The 18105-nt window shown below is 41.7% G+C and overlaps 3 protein-coding genes across 14 annotated transcripts; 1 reads left to right on the forward strand and 2 right to left on the reverse strand.

Moving 5' to 3' along the window:
• The first annotated feature begins 75 nt into the window (after positions 1–75).
• Positions 76–1836, forward strand: LOC117752869. Its single transcript, XM_034570585.1, has one exon. It carries the CDS (start codon positions 597–599, stop codon positions 1305–1307), a length of 711 nt encoding a protein of 236 aa, XP_034426476.1. The 5' UTR covers positions 76–596; the 3' UTR covers positions 1308–1836.
• Positions 1837–2371: 535 nt separating this feature from the next.
• On the reverse strand, positions 2372–11192 carry LOC117752866 (circularly permutated Ras protein 1-like). Of its 6 annotated transcripts, none has more exons than XM_034570572.1 (21): positions 10304–11192; positions 9909–10003; positions 8959–9216; positions 8152–8373; positions 7919–8050; positions 7744–7824; positions 7569–7642; positions 7217–7381; positions 7078–7119; positions 6847–6936; positions 6445–6596; positions 6225–6306; positions 5648–5778; positions 5428–5512; positions 5217–5323; positions 4581–4693; positions 3882–4020; positions 3246–3386; positions 2832–2925; positions 2722–2748; positions 2372–2629 (listed from the first exon to the last, which is right to left on the reverse strand). In XM_034570572.1, exons 1-21 carry the CDS (start codon positions 10402–10404, stop codon positions 2537–2539), a joined length of 2424 nt encoding a protein of 807 aa, XP_034426463.1. In that variant the 5' UTR covers positions 10405–11192; the 3' UTR covers positions 2372–2536. The 6 variants fall into 6 exon arrangements, with proteins under 6 accessions (XP_034426463.1, XP_034426466.1, XP_034426465.1 ...); XM_034570575.1 differs by having other exon boundaries at positions 9909–10007; XM_034570574.1 differs by having other exon boundaries at positions 2372–2626; positions 3882–3999; positions 9909–10007; positions 10302–11192.
• Positions 11193–11346: 154 nt separating this feature from the next.
• On the reverse strand, positions 11347–17431 carry LOC117752868 (protein kinase C and casein kinase substrate in neurons protein 1-like). Of its 7 annotated transcripts, XM_034570581.1 has the most exons (11): positions 17244–17430; positions 16836–16841; positions 15662–15762; positions 15380–15536; positions 14888–15123; positions 13981–14136; positions 13377–13552; positions 13140–13260; positions 12710–12777; positions 12495–12574; positions 11347–11994 (listed from the first exon to the last, which is right to left on the reverse strand). In XM_034570581.1, exons 3-11 carry the CDS (start codon positions 15716–15718, stop codon positions 11882–11884), a joined length of 1164 nt encoding a protein of 387 aa, XP_034426472.1. In that variant the 5' UTR covers positions 15719–15762; positions 16836–16841; positions 17244–17430; the 3' UTR covers positions 11347–11881. The 7 variants fall into 7 exon arrangements, with proteins under 7 accessions (XP_034426472.1, XP_034426474.1, XP_034426470.1 ...); XM_034570583.1 differs by lacking the exon at positions 16836–16841 and having other exon boundaries at positions 15662–15733; positions 17230–17431; XM_034570579.1 differs by lacking the exon at positions 16836–16841 and having other exon boundaries at positions 15662–15756; positions 17230–17430.
• Positions 17432–18105: the final 674 nt, after the last annotated feature.

Raw genomic sequence — 18105 nt, forward strand, 5'->3', positions numbered from 1 at the left:
AAAAAACTGCACTCTGACGTTTTGTAAGTTCTATGATTGTGAAGAAACAATATTTATATATTTCTCAGGTGATATAAACTTGAAATTCTAAATTATTCTTAATTAAAATTTCTGTCGCACACAGAAAAGATATAGGAATGAATTATGAAATGATTAACAAAGCAGGAAATAATAAAAATCTGAAGGATATAAAGTTTTTAGGCTTTTTTTCAAAAATCTTTTTTCTGAGATGTTAATAACTTGACTTCTCATATATAACAAGAGGTCACATACACTGTTTTATTCCACATGGTCATATGCTAAAATGTTTGTAACCATTGGTTTAATCTTGTATTTCATAAACATTTGGATCCGAGAATGATCTTGTAACCAAATTGTCAAATAAATGCAAAATGAGGAACAATGTAAAATAAAAACAAATGTTTCCTTTTGAAATGATAAGAAATTTAAGTATAGAATACAAGTGAAAAGTACAAGTACCTCAAACATGTGATCAATTACATCACTGTATGTATGTCATCACAATTTAAGCATAGTGTTTTTCTTTTGTTCCAACCTTTCCACTCTTAGATTCCAAACAAGAACCAGTGGTGACGATGGCAGCGTTAGTGACAGGCCTCATCCCCATCCTGCGGACAGCAGCGGACGCCACCACCACCTACACGGGCCGCTCGCTGTGGTTTGGCTTCCTGTGCATCCGCGTGGTGATCCTCTTCCTGGCTGAGATGCCCTTCCACAAAATGGACTCGGACTTTAGCTGCAACGGCACCGGTGACAGCCTCTGCACCAAAGCCTGCTTCAACAGACTTTTCCACAAACCCATGGTGTCGGCCTGGAACTTCATGTTTGTCCTGGTCATCCTCTCCGTCCTGGTCATGGAGCTGTTCACCGCTCACCTGCGCTCCCGGGCCGAGAAGAGGAGCTGCCAGGCGAAGGCAGACATGGAGCTGGCGGGCCAGGGAACAGAGGGGGCTCAGGTTGTGTCCAAAGACCCCACAGGGAAGATGGTGATTGATCTCAATAAAGACAGAGGCACAGTGGGCTTCTACCTGCTCAGCATCACTCTGCGTATGCTGATTGAATCCTGGTTTATCTATGTTCTGTTGGGTTGGAACCTGCCGGCTCTGGATAATGGTCCATACAATTGTATCACAGACATTTGCTCTCAGTTACGTGTTTGTGTTGTGAGGGCCGCTCCAGAGAAGCGCATGTCGATCTATGCTTTAGCTTCTATTTCAGGCATGATTGTTGGTTGTTCAGTATTATTTTCTATCTATGCCATTGTTCACTACCTTTGCCACTTTTAAACAGCGACACAGCATTTTTCCTTTGTAACATTATGACAACAACATCAACAACAATTCTCTTTCTTTAAGTTATTACTGACTTAAATTCCATCTCCCACTTCAAGTCAACTTCAAAACAAGCCACAATATCTTAAATATAGCAAGAATTAATGGGTACACATCTTATTAAGATCTAGAAAATTCACACTTTAAAATAATTTACACAAGTTCTCAGATTTCTGCTTTGGCTTCCAATGTCTCAAAGAGTTGACTTCAAAATATTCTTACTGGCTCCAGCCTCCTCTTGACCCTTAAAGGATAAGCAGTACAGATGATGGATGAATGTTCCTACTCGTCTATTAATCAGTTAATGGTTTATGGACAAAGTAAAACACTTGCTTCCACAATATGAACCCTCCAGACCTCTCAGCTCATGTTCCTGTAGAATTAAAACAAATCATGATAATGCTGCGTTCACTTGCAAAGCGGAATAAAGATCTTAGATGATCCCCAAACAGGATAAATATTTTTTTGTTCACCTTACGCTTTCAATTTTCTGGTATTTATTTCTCTCTGACTCTTAACTGCGACATTGTATGAATTTCTATGTTTTAATTTTTTACAGACCTCACACTTGTTAGTCTTTTAGCTCTGTTCTTATTACGTGTTTTCATGTGAAGCATTTTGATGATCCTCTGTGTCATGTGAAATGTGCCTCTTAAATAAACTTGCCTTGCCTTTAAATGATCCTCAGCTGCTCTTGTGTTATTAAGTTTTGTTGCATGATCAAATTTGGTGGAAACAAATCACATGTATTACAACACAATTAAATAATCATCACAATCAGCCGATCATCAGAACACATATATATTGGCTGTTGGGGTGGAGGCTGTGAGATGTATTTTGCTGAAACCAGATGACCTGGGTGTGAGCTGCATGATGTGTTTCTGAGTCAGGTTTTTTTTTGGTCAACACAAAAGCTCAAACTGCCGCCGGGAAGGTGTCAAATACACTGTGCACTGCCTCAGCAGTTTGTGTGTGCAACGCGGACAGAAAATATAAGAAATCTCGCAGAGAAATAAATGTTTTTGACACAGATGAGCATGTTTTCAGACGATACACAGTGATACAGTCCCATTGTATAATATTTAACAGATATTTATACAGTCAGATAGAGTCAAACAGCAGTTGTATTTATCCCTGTCGCTCATGACTTAAGTTGCCTCCAACAAGGTAAAAAAGTGTAGAAACTAGAGTTTAACTTTGTTCTTCAGTGAGATGGACTTCCTGTTGCTGTGCTTCATGGTGTAGAGCAGCGCTGCTCCAGCGTCTGTTAGAGACTGCTGACAGGAGAAGAATTGAAAAATTATCAGAAAAAAGATTAAGCAAAATGGGCAATGCAGTATTTTGGGACAGTATAAGGACATTGTGTTACCTGTGAGTCTGAGATGACTGATTGTCTCTGGGGGGGGGATAAGCATTTAAGTTTGGTGGTTTTGATTAATGTGAAGCACTGAATCAAATAAATGTGCAGTATAAACTCACCCGTGTGAAGTTATGAATGTTGTTGTATATTGGCTCCATGGTTTTAACCCATTCTTGGTAAGTCTGTTGGTCCTGGGCACTCTGATTATATTCACTGCAAACACAGACAGCACATGAGCTGCACAGCCTGGGATACACTGTAATACACTCTAATAAACAGAATGCAATGAGTTTATTCATCTTCAAATGCAGGAATAATTATAGTTTTGCTCATGTTATTTAATGAAAAGAGATTTTACACTCGCCCCCTTTTAAACCTTTTAAAATAACATTTTTCTGTTTATTTTTTTACTTCTCTTATATTTTTTTATTTTTCATGTATACATGGATACAGAATCAGCCCTCATTTAAAACCAGTTGTCAGTTTTCAGTATAACTTATCTGCTCACACATTATCGCCCCTCTGTGACTCACATCGCTCTCTCTATCAGCTTCCTCTGCAGCTCCCCTTCCCTCCTGGCGTCCAGGATGCGGCCTCTGACAGCCAGAGCGGCGCTGGCCTGGGACGAGTTGAGCTGAATGATGGCGAGAGACAGGGAGGACAGGGCCGCCGAGCTGTGAAGGACGGTCACACTTTCATCATGAGGGTGCGTCTCAGCGTTTACAGCTTCAGCCTTGCCATTGTATCACAGTGCAAACACACACACCGCTTTGTGGCTGCTAGGACGAGGATATGCGTGAGTTTAATTCTGGATATGACGGAGACAGACTGGGTTGAGGGGTAAATTTACTGTGGGACTCAATGTTAGAATTGATAAGAAATATGATTTACACATTTCTTCATGATGAGAAGGCCCCAGTATCTCAGCAACAGCCACTCTCATTGGATTTTCAAAGCTGCTTTGCCCAAAGGTTCTCCGAGATTGTCGTAAAATAACACATCCAATCAACTGTTGTCCCGAGGGCGGCTCGTTGATGAGAGGTATCAAAAGATAAAGACTTTAAACTCCCAACGCCTCAAGAATGCAGATAGCTCAGTGCAGCAGCGGTGTGTGTTTCTAGGTGCGAGTGCGTGAAGCGCCGTGGTTATGGAAACAAAATCATCATCACCTGTCATCAGTAACATCTCGGTTCGCAGTTATCACCCTGAGCATCTTCTCTCCGTTCCTCTGTCGGTACCTGATCAGCAGCTGGATGGACACGCGGCTTCCAGGGGCTGGAGCCGACGCTGAGCGGAAGCAGACAGAACACAGATATCAGTCCAGAGGGTTCATCGTTTTTTAGGACTCCATGCCTGCGACAGCTATTTGCTGGAGGCGTGTGTTCCGTCCATCTGTACGTCCCATCCTTTTGAACATGATATCTCAAGACCGAATGGAGAGAATTCCTTCAATATTTGCTTTAAATGTTCGGATCGACTCACGGATGAATTGAATAGATTTTGGTGATCAAAGGTTAAAGGTCAGGGTCATAGATCTTCATTAATAGAATTGTCTTTTTCTTTTTGGAGAAATAACAGGTTGTTACATGTGCATCCAAATCCCTCTCTGACCACAATTGGCACAACATGGATTTCTTCTGTTATTCATTATAGCAGCTTTTTTGCCCTGGTTAGTTTTTGTTTGTCAGAGACTCTGGCTCCCTCACAGTGTTGCAACAGCAATCAGCATCCTGCAAGATCTGGCAGCGCACACATCACAACACGACCTGTGACAATCCTGAGGACAGCATTAGATCTACTACTAGAAAAACTAAAGAAACTCAAAATACAGACAGTCTGTAAGTGGTGACAGCAGTTTCTTTTCTCACCTTCTGTGTCCAGTTCGTTGACTCCAAACTGGAAGGTGATCTCTGTATCCGGGGCCACATTCCCTACCTCTCTGATCACTTTGTGTCCAGACTCCTTCTCTCCTCTCATTCGTCTGCAGCAAAGGAGAACATCTGTCAATCCTGCAGGACCTTGTTAATTATGTAATTCAAAGTGCTTCCAAATTCTTTCATGTGCCAAACATCTAGACCAATTCCTGAGGAATTTTTACCTCTGGCAAGGAGGTTTTCACTTTTGTCAGTTTGTTTGTTGGTTGGTTTGTATATTTGTTTGTCTGTAAGAAAAACTACTTCATGGCCATGAAACCTGGTGGAAGGATGCAGTATGGGCCAGGAAAGAACCTCGTTAAGTTTTGGTGCGGATCCGGATCAGGGGCTGGATCCAGGTTTTCTTCTTCACTTTCTTTATTATTGTGAAATAGGATGTTTTTTGTTTTTTTTATATTGTCACTGATTTCCCAGGAAATTATTCATGGATCTTGATGAAAGAAAAATCAGTCGTATTTAGTACATTTGGTACAGCTTGTTTGAATTTGATGGGACTGCTGGTCCTTTGCAGAGGTATGCGCACTGAGTGCCATTCTACTTAGTTATATTGAAACATGGTGCAGCTCTTACAGTGATTTGGGCAGCAGCAATGTGACGGTACAGTGTGTAGCTGTGGTCCTGTTGTCAATGATCTGTTCGAACTCTGGGTGCAGCCGGTTTGGACTTGATATCACCACCTGGAGGAAAAGAGTCAAAACACAAGGACATTAGAAATGCAAGACTTGATTTGTAAAAAATAACGACGAATCTCGTGCGACACAGGTTTCCTCAGGTCACTTACTTTGCCGCCAGTGCGGTCGGCGAGTCGCCCCAGCTCATCCAGCCTGCAGTCTGTTCCCTCTATGGACAGCACAGACACCGTCACACTAATGGAAGAAGCATATTTCAGCATCATCTTCATCACAGTGAAGTTTAACTGGGCTGCATCTGAACCTCCACTCCTGTAATATGCTTGATCACACATTTCCATTCTTGATACTGATTTAGAGATGTGTACAAACCCCTGCTTAGCAGCGTACTCCCCCAGCTCCTGGTAGAAGATGGTGGATGAGAGGAGGCTGTGGGCATCATTGTCCTCCACCTCCAGATTTCCTAACTCTGTGTTGGCCTTCCCATCTGTACAGACAATGACCTTCAAGATCAGGAGTGTATTGTTTTTAGAAAATAGAAAAATGAAGAAGTGACATGTAATTGCTTTAGGACCATATCAAAACTGTGTTTGTAAGAAAATATGAATGAATCCTCTGATAAAATAAATAGAAATCTATTCAGGGCTGTTAAATGCAGGGGAAATAAAGTGTCTGTACACAATGCTGATCAGGGTCAACCTACAAAGCTGAATACACTTTGAGGGCTTCCTGGTTCCTTCTCACTCAACAATGTTTAAGCATCTGCACATCTAAACTTTAAGGTGTGCAGGAGCTTTGTTGAATCAGTACGACAAAACACTTTTAAAAACAGAGGTAACCACTGGGTTTAGTACAAATCAGTATAAACTGGGTTTTAATATATATATATAAACCAAGTTTTTATGTACATATAATAAAATTGCAAATAAGATTGAAAAGCCAAACCTACATTGGACCCTGGCTGTCTGGAGGCCATTGCAATTGCCAGGAGAGCAGCTGGACCCAGAGCTGTGGTCCCACTTTCAGATAATCTTTTTAAAAAGAACAGAATCAAGATGATATGTTCGTTATTTGAATATAAAACAGGTATCATCATATAAACATACACACATACATATATATACACACACACACACACAAATAAATACAATATAATATAATATACATACCCCATAACTTGTTTCTGTAAGAAGTCCTTGGTCTGCGAGAGCGGAGGTGGACTGGGGAAACTGGCTGCAGCCTCTTTCAGATAGTGGCTGTCGGTCAACTCATCTCCGCTCAGGAAATGTGATTTGACATTCTCATGGCCATGCATCATAACCTGGCAACACCGACATCAGGGTATAAAGAAAAGCAACAGCAATAAAACATTTTATTCAAAGTGTTTTTCAAGATTACAATGATGCTGCCTGACAGAACTGAAGACTGAAGAAATTCCATTTCGCTGACATCAAATGAGAGACAAAAAGACACGGTGACTCACGGAAATACAGAAAAGGATTATATAAACAGGAGATAAACCTGAAAGATTGGAATACAACTAGAGCTATCAGGGGGAAAACAGTGTGTACCTGGTGGTTGAAGGTGATGAGCCCCACTCTTACGTCTGGTCGCTGTTCACTTAGTCTCTGAACACACTGTATCACAGCTTCCTGGACAAACTGTTTTGAATACAATATTTTTTAATTCACCAGAAGCATCTTGATTTCATTTCTGGACAATTATTTTGACATTACACTCGTCATGCTCATTTTCAGTATCACAAAGTTAAAAGGCCTTTTTAGAAATGTGGAAAAACTCACCTGGAGACGGGATCGGTGGACAAGCTGCTCACCTACTGACACCTTCAAATGAGAATCTGATCAGTTGAAGACATCACATGTTGTATTTGTGAATGTCGGCCAAGAATAAACAGCGGCCATGTCAGGTCTGTGACTTTACCTGGGAGGTGATGCTCATGGAGCCTGAGGTGTCGATGCAGAAGAGCAGCAGAGCGTCAGCAGCGCACAGGGGCTTTTCATCCGGGTTGAGGAGGAAGTTAATACAGGGAGCTATACTGGGAGGGCTGGTCGACTCGCAGGTTCCACAGAAGTGACACTTATTAACCTGCAATTCGGCATAAAGTGAGAAACATTAACCAAGCCCACTGTCTGACACCAAAACAGGAACCACATCAGTCCCAATTAATCCCAATTATTTATTATGTAAGGATCAATAACGCTTACGCTCAAAGTGATTACAGGGAGATTTACAGTTGTTCTTCACATTTGAAATCAATGACTCTTGGTCTTACCACGTTGTAATAGCAGGAGTCCAGCACAGAGCCACACTGGGAGCAGGAGGTAGGTTCACCTACAATGGGCTGCACTGGAAATATGCAAATTGTCATCATTACAGATAATAATACTGAAAATGAAACTAGAGGGCCACTCATGAAGGTTTTATGGCGATGATAAAAGTTTACTGACCTCTCTCCTCTGAGAGTAATTTCCCTAAACTGACTAGGACAACGTTGGGATTCCCGGGAAGAGGCTCCTTATCTGCTGATCCTGAGTGGGAAGCATTCAAAATCAGCGTTTTGTTTTATTCTAGCCTATATTGGTCTTTTCACAGCTTGACAGGTGCTGTTGTATTTACCCTTACCATCAGAGTGGGAAAGTGATGAAGTTGAGGCGGATTTCTGAGAGGATGAAGCAGCTGAGCTTGACGAGGGTATCAGCACCAGGTACTCTGGCATTGACTTCATGAATGAGGGTCTTGGTGGGAGGGCTGGGGCTTGGGTTTGAGGTGAGAGCAGAGGAAATGAAAATGATCGAACCCTTCCCTAAATTAGTTAAATGTAGGTACAATTAGGAAAAACAAAGATGCCTGCTCACCTGGTGTCGGACCCTTCACAGTGCTAGTATCGTCTGGCAGCTTCACCTCGCCCCCAGTGCCTTCTGGTGTACTGTATGAGTAGTCTGGATCCCAGGGCTGGGTGTTTAAATCTGGCTCTTTGTTTGGCAGGTCATAGACAAATGACTGAGTGCTGTTGAGTGGCTGGCTGTCAGGAGGGGACTGGCTGTTGTCTGCAGGTTTCATGTGGGGTGGAAGAAGGGCTGGGTGAAGAAGAGAGGAGCAGACGGTTAGGAATGGATTGATCGACCAATCTATCAATGTATCTATGTAACAATGTATCAATCTAACAATGTATCAGTGTGTAAATCAGTGTCAATCTATCTATCTATCTATCTTTCTATCTATCTATCTATCTATCTATCTATCTATCTATCTTTCTATCTATCTATCTATCTATCTATCTATCTATCTATCTATCCATGTATCTATCTATCTATCTATCTATCTGTCTATCTATCTATCTATCTATCTATCTATGTATCTATCTATCTATCTATCTATCTATCTATCTATGTATCTATCTATCTATCTATCTATTTTTGATGCTTGAATGTTCTGTTTTTCAGTTTTTGATTTTGGTTAAGTGACTGTTTATGAAGAGAAAATAATTTCCTTCAATAAGTGTAAGAGTAGCGGCTAACAGACTTTCCTGTCTGTTTGGCAGCTATGGATAACACAGAATTTTGGGGTGAATTACTCCTTTAAGATATCAACCGCAGCCATGGTGTTAAACTGAATGTGCTCAGCCAAAGATTTACATATTAATTTGTCCACATTCACTGTACCTGTCCTCCGAGGAGATGCCGTCTGCTGGCCTGCTGTATTGACGGATAAAGCTGCCTCAGTTTTATTGTGAAATTCTTCATTTTCATAGAAGACACTGGGCTTCACAACCTTTTTCAGTATGCTCTTCTCCAACTGCTCAAAGATCTTGGAGGTAGTTGTGGGGAATTTTGGCAATTTGGCTTCTGCAGAGTTTGTTGGAGGAGGAGGAGGAGGGGGGGGCATCCGAGGACGAATATGGTTAGAAGGAGGGAGTAGAGCTAAAAGGCAAAGAAAACATTTATTCAACGGCAGTTAATGCTGAACAGTTTCCTGCAGGAGAAATGTGCATCACAGACAAAATAACTTCCTCTGTGAGAAAGTGTGACCCATACAATTCCGAGCAATACATCTGAAAGGAGTGTCTCCTGTGTGTCTGTGTCACTGGTTACATTATACATGACAGTACTTAACCAACCAGTCACTCAGACAGCTTTGAGGAAGGAAGCAAGGGAAAATCACCACCTGTAGATACTTTTACATGTTTACCATCAGTTTTTGATATTCATGCATTTAAACTGTATCTTTCTCTCAATTCATACTTTAGACAATGATTTCCTACATTTCCCAGATTGCCTTTGCACATCTGTCAGAGAATGGAGCTGACAGCAGGAGAAATGACTCAGCGACAGACCACAGCAGAGTGAAAGCTCTTTTCCCCTTAAATGGATTTCTTCAAAGAAGGTATTTTAGAACGACGAAAGAATCTGATGTTTCCTGTTCATGTTTCAGCTGAAATACTTTTCTAACTCCAGTGAAGCTACGGAAAACATCTGTGTCTGGATCCCACCGATCACAAACCAGGAAACAAATACTTACCAGCAACCAGGAGCCAAAAATGTCACATGGGTGTGTTTAGACAAGTGTTAGTGTTTGGTATTTTTTCTTTTATACGAGTAGAAAGAGTTCACACCTGAGCGTTTAATGACATTGCTGTTGGATCTTTGACCGTCCATCTGAGTCACTGGCGGCACGTAAACAAACCCACAAGCAAATTCCATTGTGGATCTGCCTGTGTGTGAGAGAAAGGACAATAATTAACACAACACGACCCCTGATAACAACAACAAATAGTGTACGGTAACAACTTCAACTCATAACAAAGGTAATTATCCAATCCTAGCCATAGCAATCAAAGTAATCAAAGTAATAACAGAAGGATCTTCCATGGGGAGCATGTGGATAATGATACAGCTTTTAAGAAGCAGTCTCATTAAAGAAACATAATCTAGACAACGCATCCAACGTCTTAATGCGATACAAAATGAACCAGTTCTCTTAAAGAAGGCACATATAATGTATACTCACACACGGAGAGTCCTTTGAACGCTGAGGGTACAGTGCAACCATAAACAAGAAACTCTCCCAAGTCTTACAAATGTTTCAACTCCTGTGTGACGTCTTGTCATTCATTGTTTGAGCCACAGAGATGTTGTCCAACAGGTTTTCTTTCGAACTAAAGACACTGTAGAGTGGAGTGTGTGTGTGTGTGTGGGTGAGAGGTTGGGTGGTTAGTCACAGATTTATTGCAAGACATGAGTTAAACATTCATGAATGTAAATACAATTGGTGGATGACGCAGAGCTGCAAAACAGGGCGGGAAGCTGTCAAAGGTTTAAGTGAAGATGTTAAAGTTATAAGTCTTTCAAAGTAAAACAACGACCTACATTGACGACCCTGTGAAATTCTTCTATGTACACAGATTAAAGGAGATAATCTACACCGTTGCTGCTAGTGAAATATGGAAGTCTATAAGTCAATTTGGATGAGAGTGCTCGTAATACAATATCATTTCCTATAGAAGACCTCTGTATGCTGGACGATTTGAGGACAGAGGAGTTGCACTCTCAAATTAAACAATGTATTTTACGCCAAATTACTTCTTTTATAAAAACCTTTTTGTTCTTGTTTTTAATGTCTTTCAGTATTGGTGCTTGGCAGATGTTTGATTCATGGAACTATATCGATCTGTATGTGCAGGGACTTCAAACGTCATGATATATCGTATCCCGTCAACATGAAAACCACTTCACAGACTTCAGAGAATAACTTGAAAGTGATAGATTGAATCTATACATGTATGTTTTTGCTTCTACTATTCAGTCTTCGGTCAGCTCTGTCCTAAAGAGGGGAGAAGCCATGCTAACATCTCTGTAGTAATGTCTGATGAAAATCAGTTTTGCAGGGATTTGGCCATAAACCAAAGTATTGATATAACAGCTCATCCTGTTGGCAATGGGATATTTCAATCCTAAGCAAAGAGGTGGATTGTCCAGCCAACATCTCCATCCCTGAAACCACACTGCTGGCATTGCAAGAAAACGAACATTCTGTCAATAAGATGGATCACAGGCAAAACAAATTATTTATTTATTTATTGTGAAAATCCATTCTCCTCAGTCAAACATCTATGTGCTTTGGCTTATACATATGTGTTGAGTAAACATGAACCTTGTGTGCACTCATGACTGTAAACCTCATGTATAATTATCAGTTATCTTCATTACAGTGACCTAGTGACTCAGACATGATGGCAGTAAATAAATATCCTCTCTTCTCTTTTGTTTCATTTGAATGTGCACATGTGCATGTAAACACACAAACACACAAACACACACACACACACACACACACAACTCAAACATTACATACTAGTCATTCATAAGTTATTTCATGTTGAAGAAGTACTCAAACTAACTAGGTTAGAATATTAAGGCCTTAAACCTTGACAGTTCAAAAAGAGCTGGGAACAGATTACATCTGACTTAACTCAGAGTCACAAACATTTCAGATATCAAATGATAATAATTGTTATTTTTTTAGAAGATTAAAAAAATGACTCTTTGTGAGAAATAACTTTGTCCGAAACTTTCGGACAGTGCGATTTCACTCGGCAACTTCGACGTAATTGGCCGGGTAGAAGCCCTCCTTCCCCCCGCTCAGCACCCCTCGACACCATCCCTGGTCGTCCTCCTCTTCAACCTTAAGGAACACTTCACCTGAGGGCAGAGTAAATAAAACGTTTGTTGGTTGAAATGCATCGTCTTCATTCTGTGATGGTCTCACCCAACTCTCTTTGGATTTGAGAACTTTATCATTCATACATGAAAGTATTAAATGTACTCAAAATATCTCAATAAATGCAACACAATCATAGTTGTTTTTGTCTCTGCAGAATGCAAATGATATTACAGCCACAACACTTATGTTTAGTGCTGTAGATTTGTGCCATCTGTATGATTAAGATAGTAGTTATGTGTTATATGATGAATATCCTGTATATGTAAAACATCTATTTACTCATAAAACATCCTGAAAGTTGGTTTCATCCTTTAAAGCTCCACGAGGACACTTCACATCATTTTCAGATACCAGATACATCTTTATGTAACATCAGTATTATATATATATATATATCCATGCTGAATGTAGCTTTAACATGACTAGGACTGTAGAACACAATGTATTTAGGTGTTGTGAATATAACACTTTGCATCACCTGCTTTAAAGGACAGCTCATCGCCCTCCTCTCCCGCATAGTCGTACAGAGCTCGCACCTTCACACCCCCGATCATCACACTAACAGGAGAAGACACAGACATTTAATTAGTGAAAAAACAGAAAAGAAGTCATCTCTAGGATTTAAAAAATATATATACATAAATTTACTATAGTTATATAGTTACTATAGCCTAGGTGAAAAGTACTACTTACGGTTGGCCCTCTTTTCTTTTCTGGTCTCTTTTCTTTCTGTTTAGCTTTTTTACTGGTGGGACCCATTCCTGACAACGATAAAAGTTTGGGTTTTAAATGTATTGACAATGTATTGAGATTTATAAATACTATCATGCCTTTGTGAAAATGCACATTCATATGCAAAATGTTACATTTCCAAGGAGAGAGGTTGTTTTAATGGGTTATAGTTCATGAGTAAGAGCACGTTTTTCTTTAACTGAGGTGAGAATTAGAAAAACACTGAAATGTTTGAGATTTAATTTGATATCGTCACCTTCAGTTTCTGGTGTTTATCTGCTTCAGAAAGTCTTATGTACGTATAATTCAATTGTTTTGTCTTTTAAATTGTGTTTTTCTGCACATGTACGTAGTTTTCTCCTCTGGTTTGCAGTGTAACTTTGTACCACACCTCAATCTTCGGCCAGTCGGTGGGCATGCCGGGGCCTCGGTTGTTCTTCCACCATTTGAGATCATCCTGGTCATCGATGGACATCAGAGTTTGATGGAGCTCACTGTACACCGCCTTCACACTGACACAGAGACATGGAGTTGGATGTTTATCACGACTCAATAAGCACTTAAATGTATGAACCCATCCATCTGCAAGCTCTACAAGCACCCAGGCCTCTGATGGACGCCTGCTCACCTCTCATTGTTGGTGACGTCCAGGTGCCTGTGGATGGAGAGGAAAGCCTCCTTCAGAAAGTCGATCCTCTTCTTCTCCTCCTCCTGCGACTGTTCAAAAATGGCCTCCATCTCCTCCATGTAGCGAGGCGTGTAGGTCGTCACATCCTCCAGCATTTTCTCGTAGCACTCTTTATTCTGCGGGCAGGTCAGAGGAACAGTCTTATGATGAGAGGTGGCCATACTCTCCCTCAGGAACAACATCCCCTGTGTTTCTTAAATGGAGGGGGATCTTAAAAGTATAAATCATCGGGTGCTCTTCCCTGTTCCCATGCTGGGCTCCATAAACACTGAGCAGAGTAACAATAACACATCTCCATACAAGGAAAAGGCCTGGAACAGATATCTAAGGCTGGGGCTTGTGTTTGGAGTTGCTAGTTCCTGAAGTGAATAAATATGGCAACATGCAGCGGGGCCAGCACATCTTTCTTGGAATGCAGCATGTTGATCTCGCGGTGAATCGGGACGTGTGATTTAAATGGAAATGTGCTGTGAGTGAATTCTTTATTGAACATGCATGGCTAACTTGGAGTGAGATGGCGAAGTGCGTGAACGTCTCTCCTCACCTTCTCCTTCTCCTCTCTGGCCTTTTCTCTGGCCTCTGTGATCTTCTGCTTTTTCTCCGGACTCATCTCGGTGTTTTCATTTGCTTGTTTTTCTTTCTCCACCGCTGCTTGCTCCCTCTGACACGACTTATGGTATGCGACTCGGACCTTCTCCAGCTGTTGAATAAACATGCACATATAGATATTTACATGAGTCAGGGGTCTGACATTATGGGAAATGTGCTGGATTGTTGGAATTGTTGTGGAAAGTGGAAAGATTGATCGCGCTCTCGTCTGTATATGCAACATCTGGCAATTAGCTTATAAAGCTCACTAATTACCTTTAATATATTAATATATATAACATCTGTTTAATATTCAGTGTCTGCATAGAAACAGTCCAGTGCAAAACTCCCTGTAATACTGCAACATCTCATTTATGCACATATTTTATTTATTTAATCTTTCTTCCAAAATTTCAAGTCAAAGTTAAATTAGCTTTTTTATGTAAGTTCAAGTTGCATGTACTTTAAATATAGGAAAATATATGTATAATTTCGAGGATTGACATTATGGGTAAATTGATTTCTTGCTGAAAGTTACAAGAGAAGATTATTACCGCTCATGCTTGTACAGTAAAAATGAAGCTAGCATGTGGTCAGATTAACTTTTCTCTTACTTTTGTAATTAAATCGTTACTTTGTATGAAATGTATTAATTACAAAGTAATCCATTACTTTGAAAAAGCTGAAATAGCTAATTTCGCTAATGAAGACCATTAGATATAGTCGAAACTATAATAACTACTACTTATGACAGGCATTACTAGCATGCACACACACACACACACACACACACACACACACACACACACACACACACACACACACACACACACACACACAATGTAAATGATTTGTATTTGGACCTTTATGAGCTTTTTGGACCAGGGTTTTTGGGCTCGAGAAAAGCTGGTGTTGTTGTCGTAGCTCTCCCTGAACCCACAAAAGATTTTTTTGGGAAAGGTCTCCTTCTGCCAGGTCTTCACTTGCTTCCCCTCCTCAGCGGTGAGTGACTGGGAGATGGAGGAGTGGAGGGTGGACAGGCGCTCGGTGGAGGTGAAGAAGCACTGCCACGCCCTCATGAGGGAGCCATAAAGTGGCCCTGGGGAGGTGAAAAAAAGACAGACGGAGAAATGAAATAATAGCGGTGAGTCATGGAAACAATAGAGAAATAATGGCCTCCATTTGTCCACTGGAGCTTTTCAAACAAGCAACACATGCACTCATTTAATGCGACCAAAGAGGCAATTTTAACTTGATGAGAGCAAGCTGAGATGATCAAAAGGGCCCGGGAGTGCATGTGCTCTGATGTTAGGCCACCATGGCCGTGCAGCAATCACGCGGTTTCTCATACTCACGTGAATCGACTATGGTCTTCCACTTGCTGCTCCACTGGCTGAGCTGCTGGGCGTACTGTTTCTCTACCTTCGCCCTCTCCGTGAAGCAGGCCACGATGTCGTTGCAGGCCTGGAAGGACTGTTCAGTTCTGTGCACTGTGCGCACATAATTCCCCGTCTGCAAGGAGAGGCGGAGATCATGTGTAACAAGCCAGCCACAAGCACTCGGGTACTGTTTTGGATTAACAAGCGGATCCTAGGGCGGTAGTTTTCTTAGATTTTGATGATAAATATAATCCTCACCATCCAGAAGCTCTGTTTCTTGGCATCTTCGGCGGGCTCTTTGGGGAGGTTCGCCATTTTTTCGGAACGTGTCTGTCTCGGAAAGCAAACGATAGCTGTTTGTGTGATACAAGAGAGTTGCCAGACAGGTTAAGATGCATATCGAGCAGGGAAAGAGAGGGTTTTTATTGGCAGGCAAGTGACACTGATTATCATGGAACAGGTTGGACGTCTACACGGTGTAATGTGCAGATACGGCAGGCTTCCTCATAAACAGAGCTGTTCTCCATCTAGGGCATGATAGGAAATGATTGGCAGCTGATGGCTTGCGTTGTGTGTGTGTGTGTGTGTGTGTGTGTGTGTGTGTGTGTGTGTGTGTGTGTGTGTGTGTGTGTGTGTGTGTGTGTGGACGTTGCTGAGCTTATTGCCATAACAACTTAGAAGATTCTGACGAGGTGTTATTTACACTGTACAGTACTCAGGAACATCCGAACCCGCTGCGTGAGTAAGGGGAGTGTCGCTGCAGTGGCAGACTGGAATTCACAGGGGTGGGATCTGCCAGCAGGAATAGAACAGCTGCTCTGGCATTCTTCCTGTTGCCTTCCCAAAATAAACAGCATAGAAAGGTCATCTTTCCCTTTGCTCCGGCTAATAAAGGCCTATTAGAACCAACTGTCTCCTGCTCTGACTCGATTCGATACAGAGACCATGAGCGCAGCAGGGGTAGATTTACCGATCTGGCAAACCAAACGGAATGTAGGATTTGAAAGGAATAACTTGTCCAGATAGCACACATTTTTTGTTTTGCACAGCATGTAAATTGAAGCACATGTGGCAGATATGTTGGCGGGTGAGAGGCATCTCGAAGAAAAGCAGGGAAATGCATGCACAGACACGCACACTTGGGCCTATTTCTGTCCAGGCACACACACACACATAGCTGGCTGAGTAATATGAAAGTGACTAACCACACCTCATCACAAGACTGAGCATGACGGAGAGTCAGGCTCATGTAGGAGCGTCTTTCCCTCAGCTAACTGTTCTTCATATTGTCTTTTCACAATTCCTTTTCCCAATTTTAAACTTTATCCTGTTCCTGTAGTTGTCCATGCACAGGGAAAAGAAGAGGTTTGAGATAGAACTCAACAGCTCAGCCTGCATCACCACAGCAAAGTATTTCAATGCCAAATAATCTTCTATCCTCAAGCCAAGAAGAAGCAAAAGGCAGCAGAGCAGTCAAGCCTGTGAGCAACCGGCACTTACATGTCTCTCTGAATCACCAGTGATTACTCAAGTGACCACTTGTTACTGTAGTTCAAGGGCTACAGAGGATTTCCCTTCATTTCTCTGTCCGTCTCCCCCTCTCCCAGTGCGTCTCTCCTCCTCTAACGCAGGCTTCTCTCCCCCTCTCCCCTCTCACTGACCCAATTTTCCCTTGGCACTTAAAGTTACACACACACACGTTGTTGATCTGAAAGTGGGCGTGAGACGCAATGACAATTCAAACACGCGGAGAGAGAGAAAAATTAAACATGCATTTTCATGGCAGTCGCTCTCCTGCTTATTGGCTTCAGGAGGAGGAAACTTACCTTTCTTGCCCCGCTCCCACGTCAGCTGTGATACTCTAGCTCTCAATCATTCCAGGATTAACTCTTCTTCCTCTTTCCCCTCTCTGCCCTCACTTCAATCTCATGCCTTGCTTCTTTAACTCATTGGCTTCCTCCTGTCAGGCTGTTCAGGTCTCCCTCCTATCTTTGACAATCACCCCTCTCACTTTCTCCACTGTGCTATTAGAAAAAAACAAACAGCTGGAAGAATCCCCCTCCTTCTCTCCTCCCTGCCCAACCCTCCTTCTGTCTCTCTAAATATGGTGCTAATGAGATGCTGGACCTTCATTCTGACCGTCCGCTGGTCACAGTATTGTGTCAGTGTGGCACACTGTCATGTGAGCTTATTAGTGAGTGTGTGTGACAGCAGAGGCGAGGGTGGGAGCAGGGGGTTACCCATGAACTGCCAGATTAGCCCTGTGCTCCTCTGTGACCTGCCATTCCCTCTCTGGTCAGGCCTAGAAAGAGAGGCCGTCAAAGAGGGGGGGAATATGCATCATGTTCTCTGTTTACTTATTCTGCATCTGCACTCTTCTGGATATTTGCCTGTGTCATCCAGAGTTACACTTTGTTTACTGATGACGGCATCTGGTCTAGATTTCCTCTCTGCAATAAATACTGTTTAAAATTAGACGTTTTCAAAAATCCACTAATCTCAACAGCTTCTTCCAACAGTATCTTGGGGACCACTGTTCCAAAACTGATAAGATAAAATATATTCTTTTGTACTTGTGTTGGCTGAGTTTTGATATCAACTTCAGAGCATCTTCTACGTGTATAGCTCTTTTTTTCATCCTGAGATATTTGTACATTTCCGTTCGTCATGTGTTTAGAAACATCAACATTCCCATTCTCATT

This window comes from Hippoglossus hippoglossus, chromosome 19 (assembly GCF_009819705.1).
Source record: "Hippoglossus hippoglossus isolate fHipHip1 chromosome 19, fHipHip1.pri, whole genome shotgun sequence".
NCBI lineage: Eukaryota > Metazoa > Chordata > Actinopteri > Pleuronectiformes > Pleuronectidae > Hippoglossus > Hippoglossus hippoglossus.

Coding starts and splice junctions, on each gene's coding strand:
- LOC117752869 (XM_034570585.1), top strand. CDS start 597: ATGGCAGCGTTAGTGACAGGCCTCATCCCCATCCTGCGGACAGCAGCG.
- LOC117752866 (XM_034570571.1), bottom strand. CDS start 10,404: ATGACAAGACGTCACACAGGAGTTGAAACATTTGTAAGACTTGGGAGA. Junction 10,008..10,301: donor TCAAAGGACTCTCCGTGTGT/GAGTATACATTA, acceptor TCTCACACACAG/GCAGATCCACAATGGAATTT. Junction 6,937..7,077: donor TCCACCGATCCCGTCTCCAG/GTGAGTTTTTCC, acceptor TATTCAAAACAG/TTTGTCCAGGAAGCTGTGAT.
- LOC117752868 (XM_034570583.1), bottom strand. CDS start 15,718: ATGGCGAACCTCCCCAAAGAGCCCGCCGAAGATGCCAAGAAACAGAGC. Junction 15,537..15,661: donor AGAAACAGAGCTTCTGGATG/GTGAGGATTATA, acceptor CTCTCCTTGCAG/ACGGGGAATTATGTGCGCAC. Junction 15,124..15,379: donor GAAGACCATAGTCGATTCAC/GTGAGTATGAGA, acceptor TCACCTCCCCAG/GGCCACTTTATGGCTCCCTC.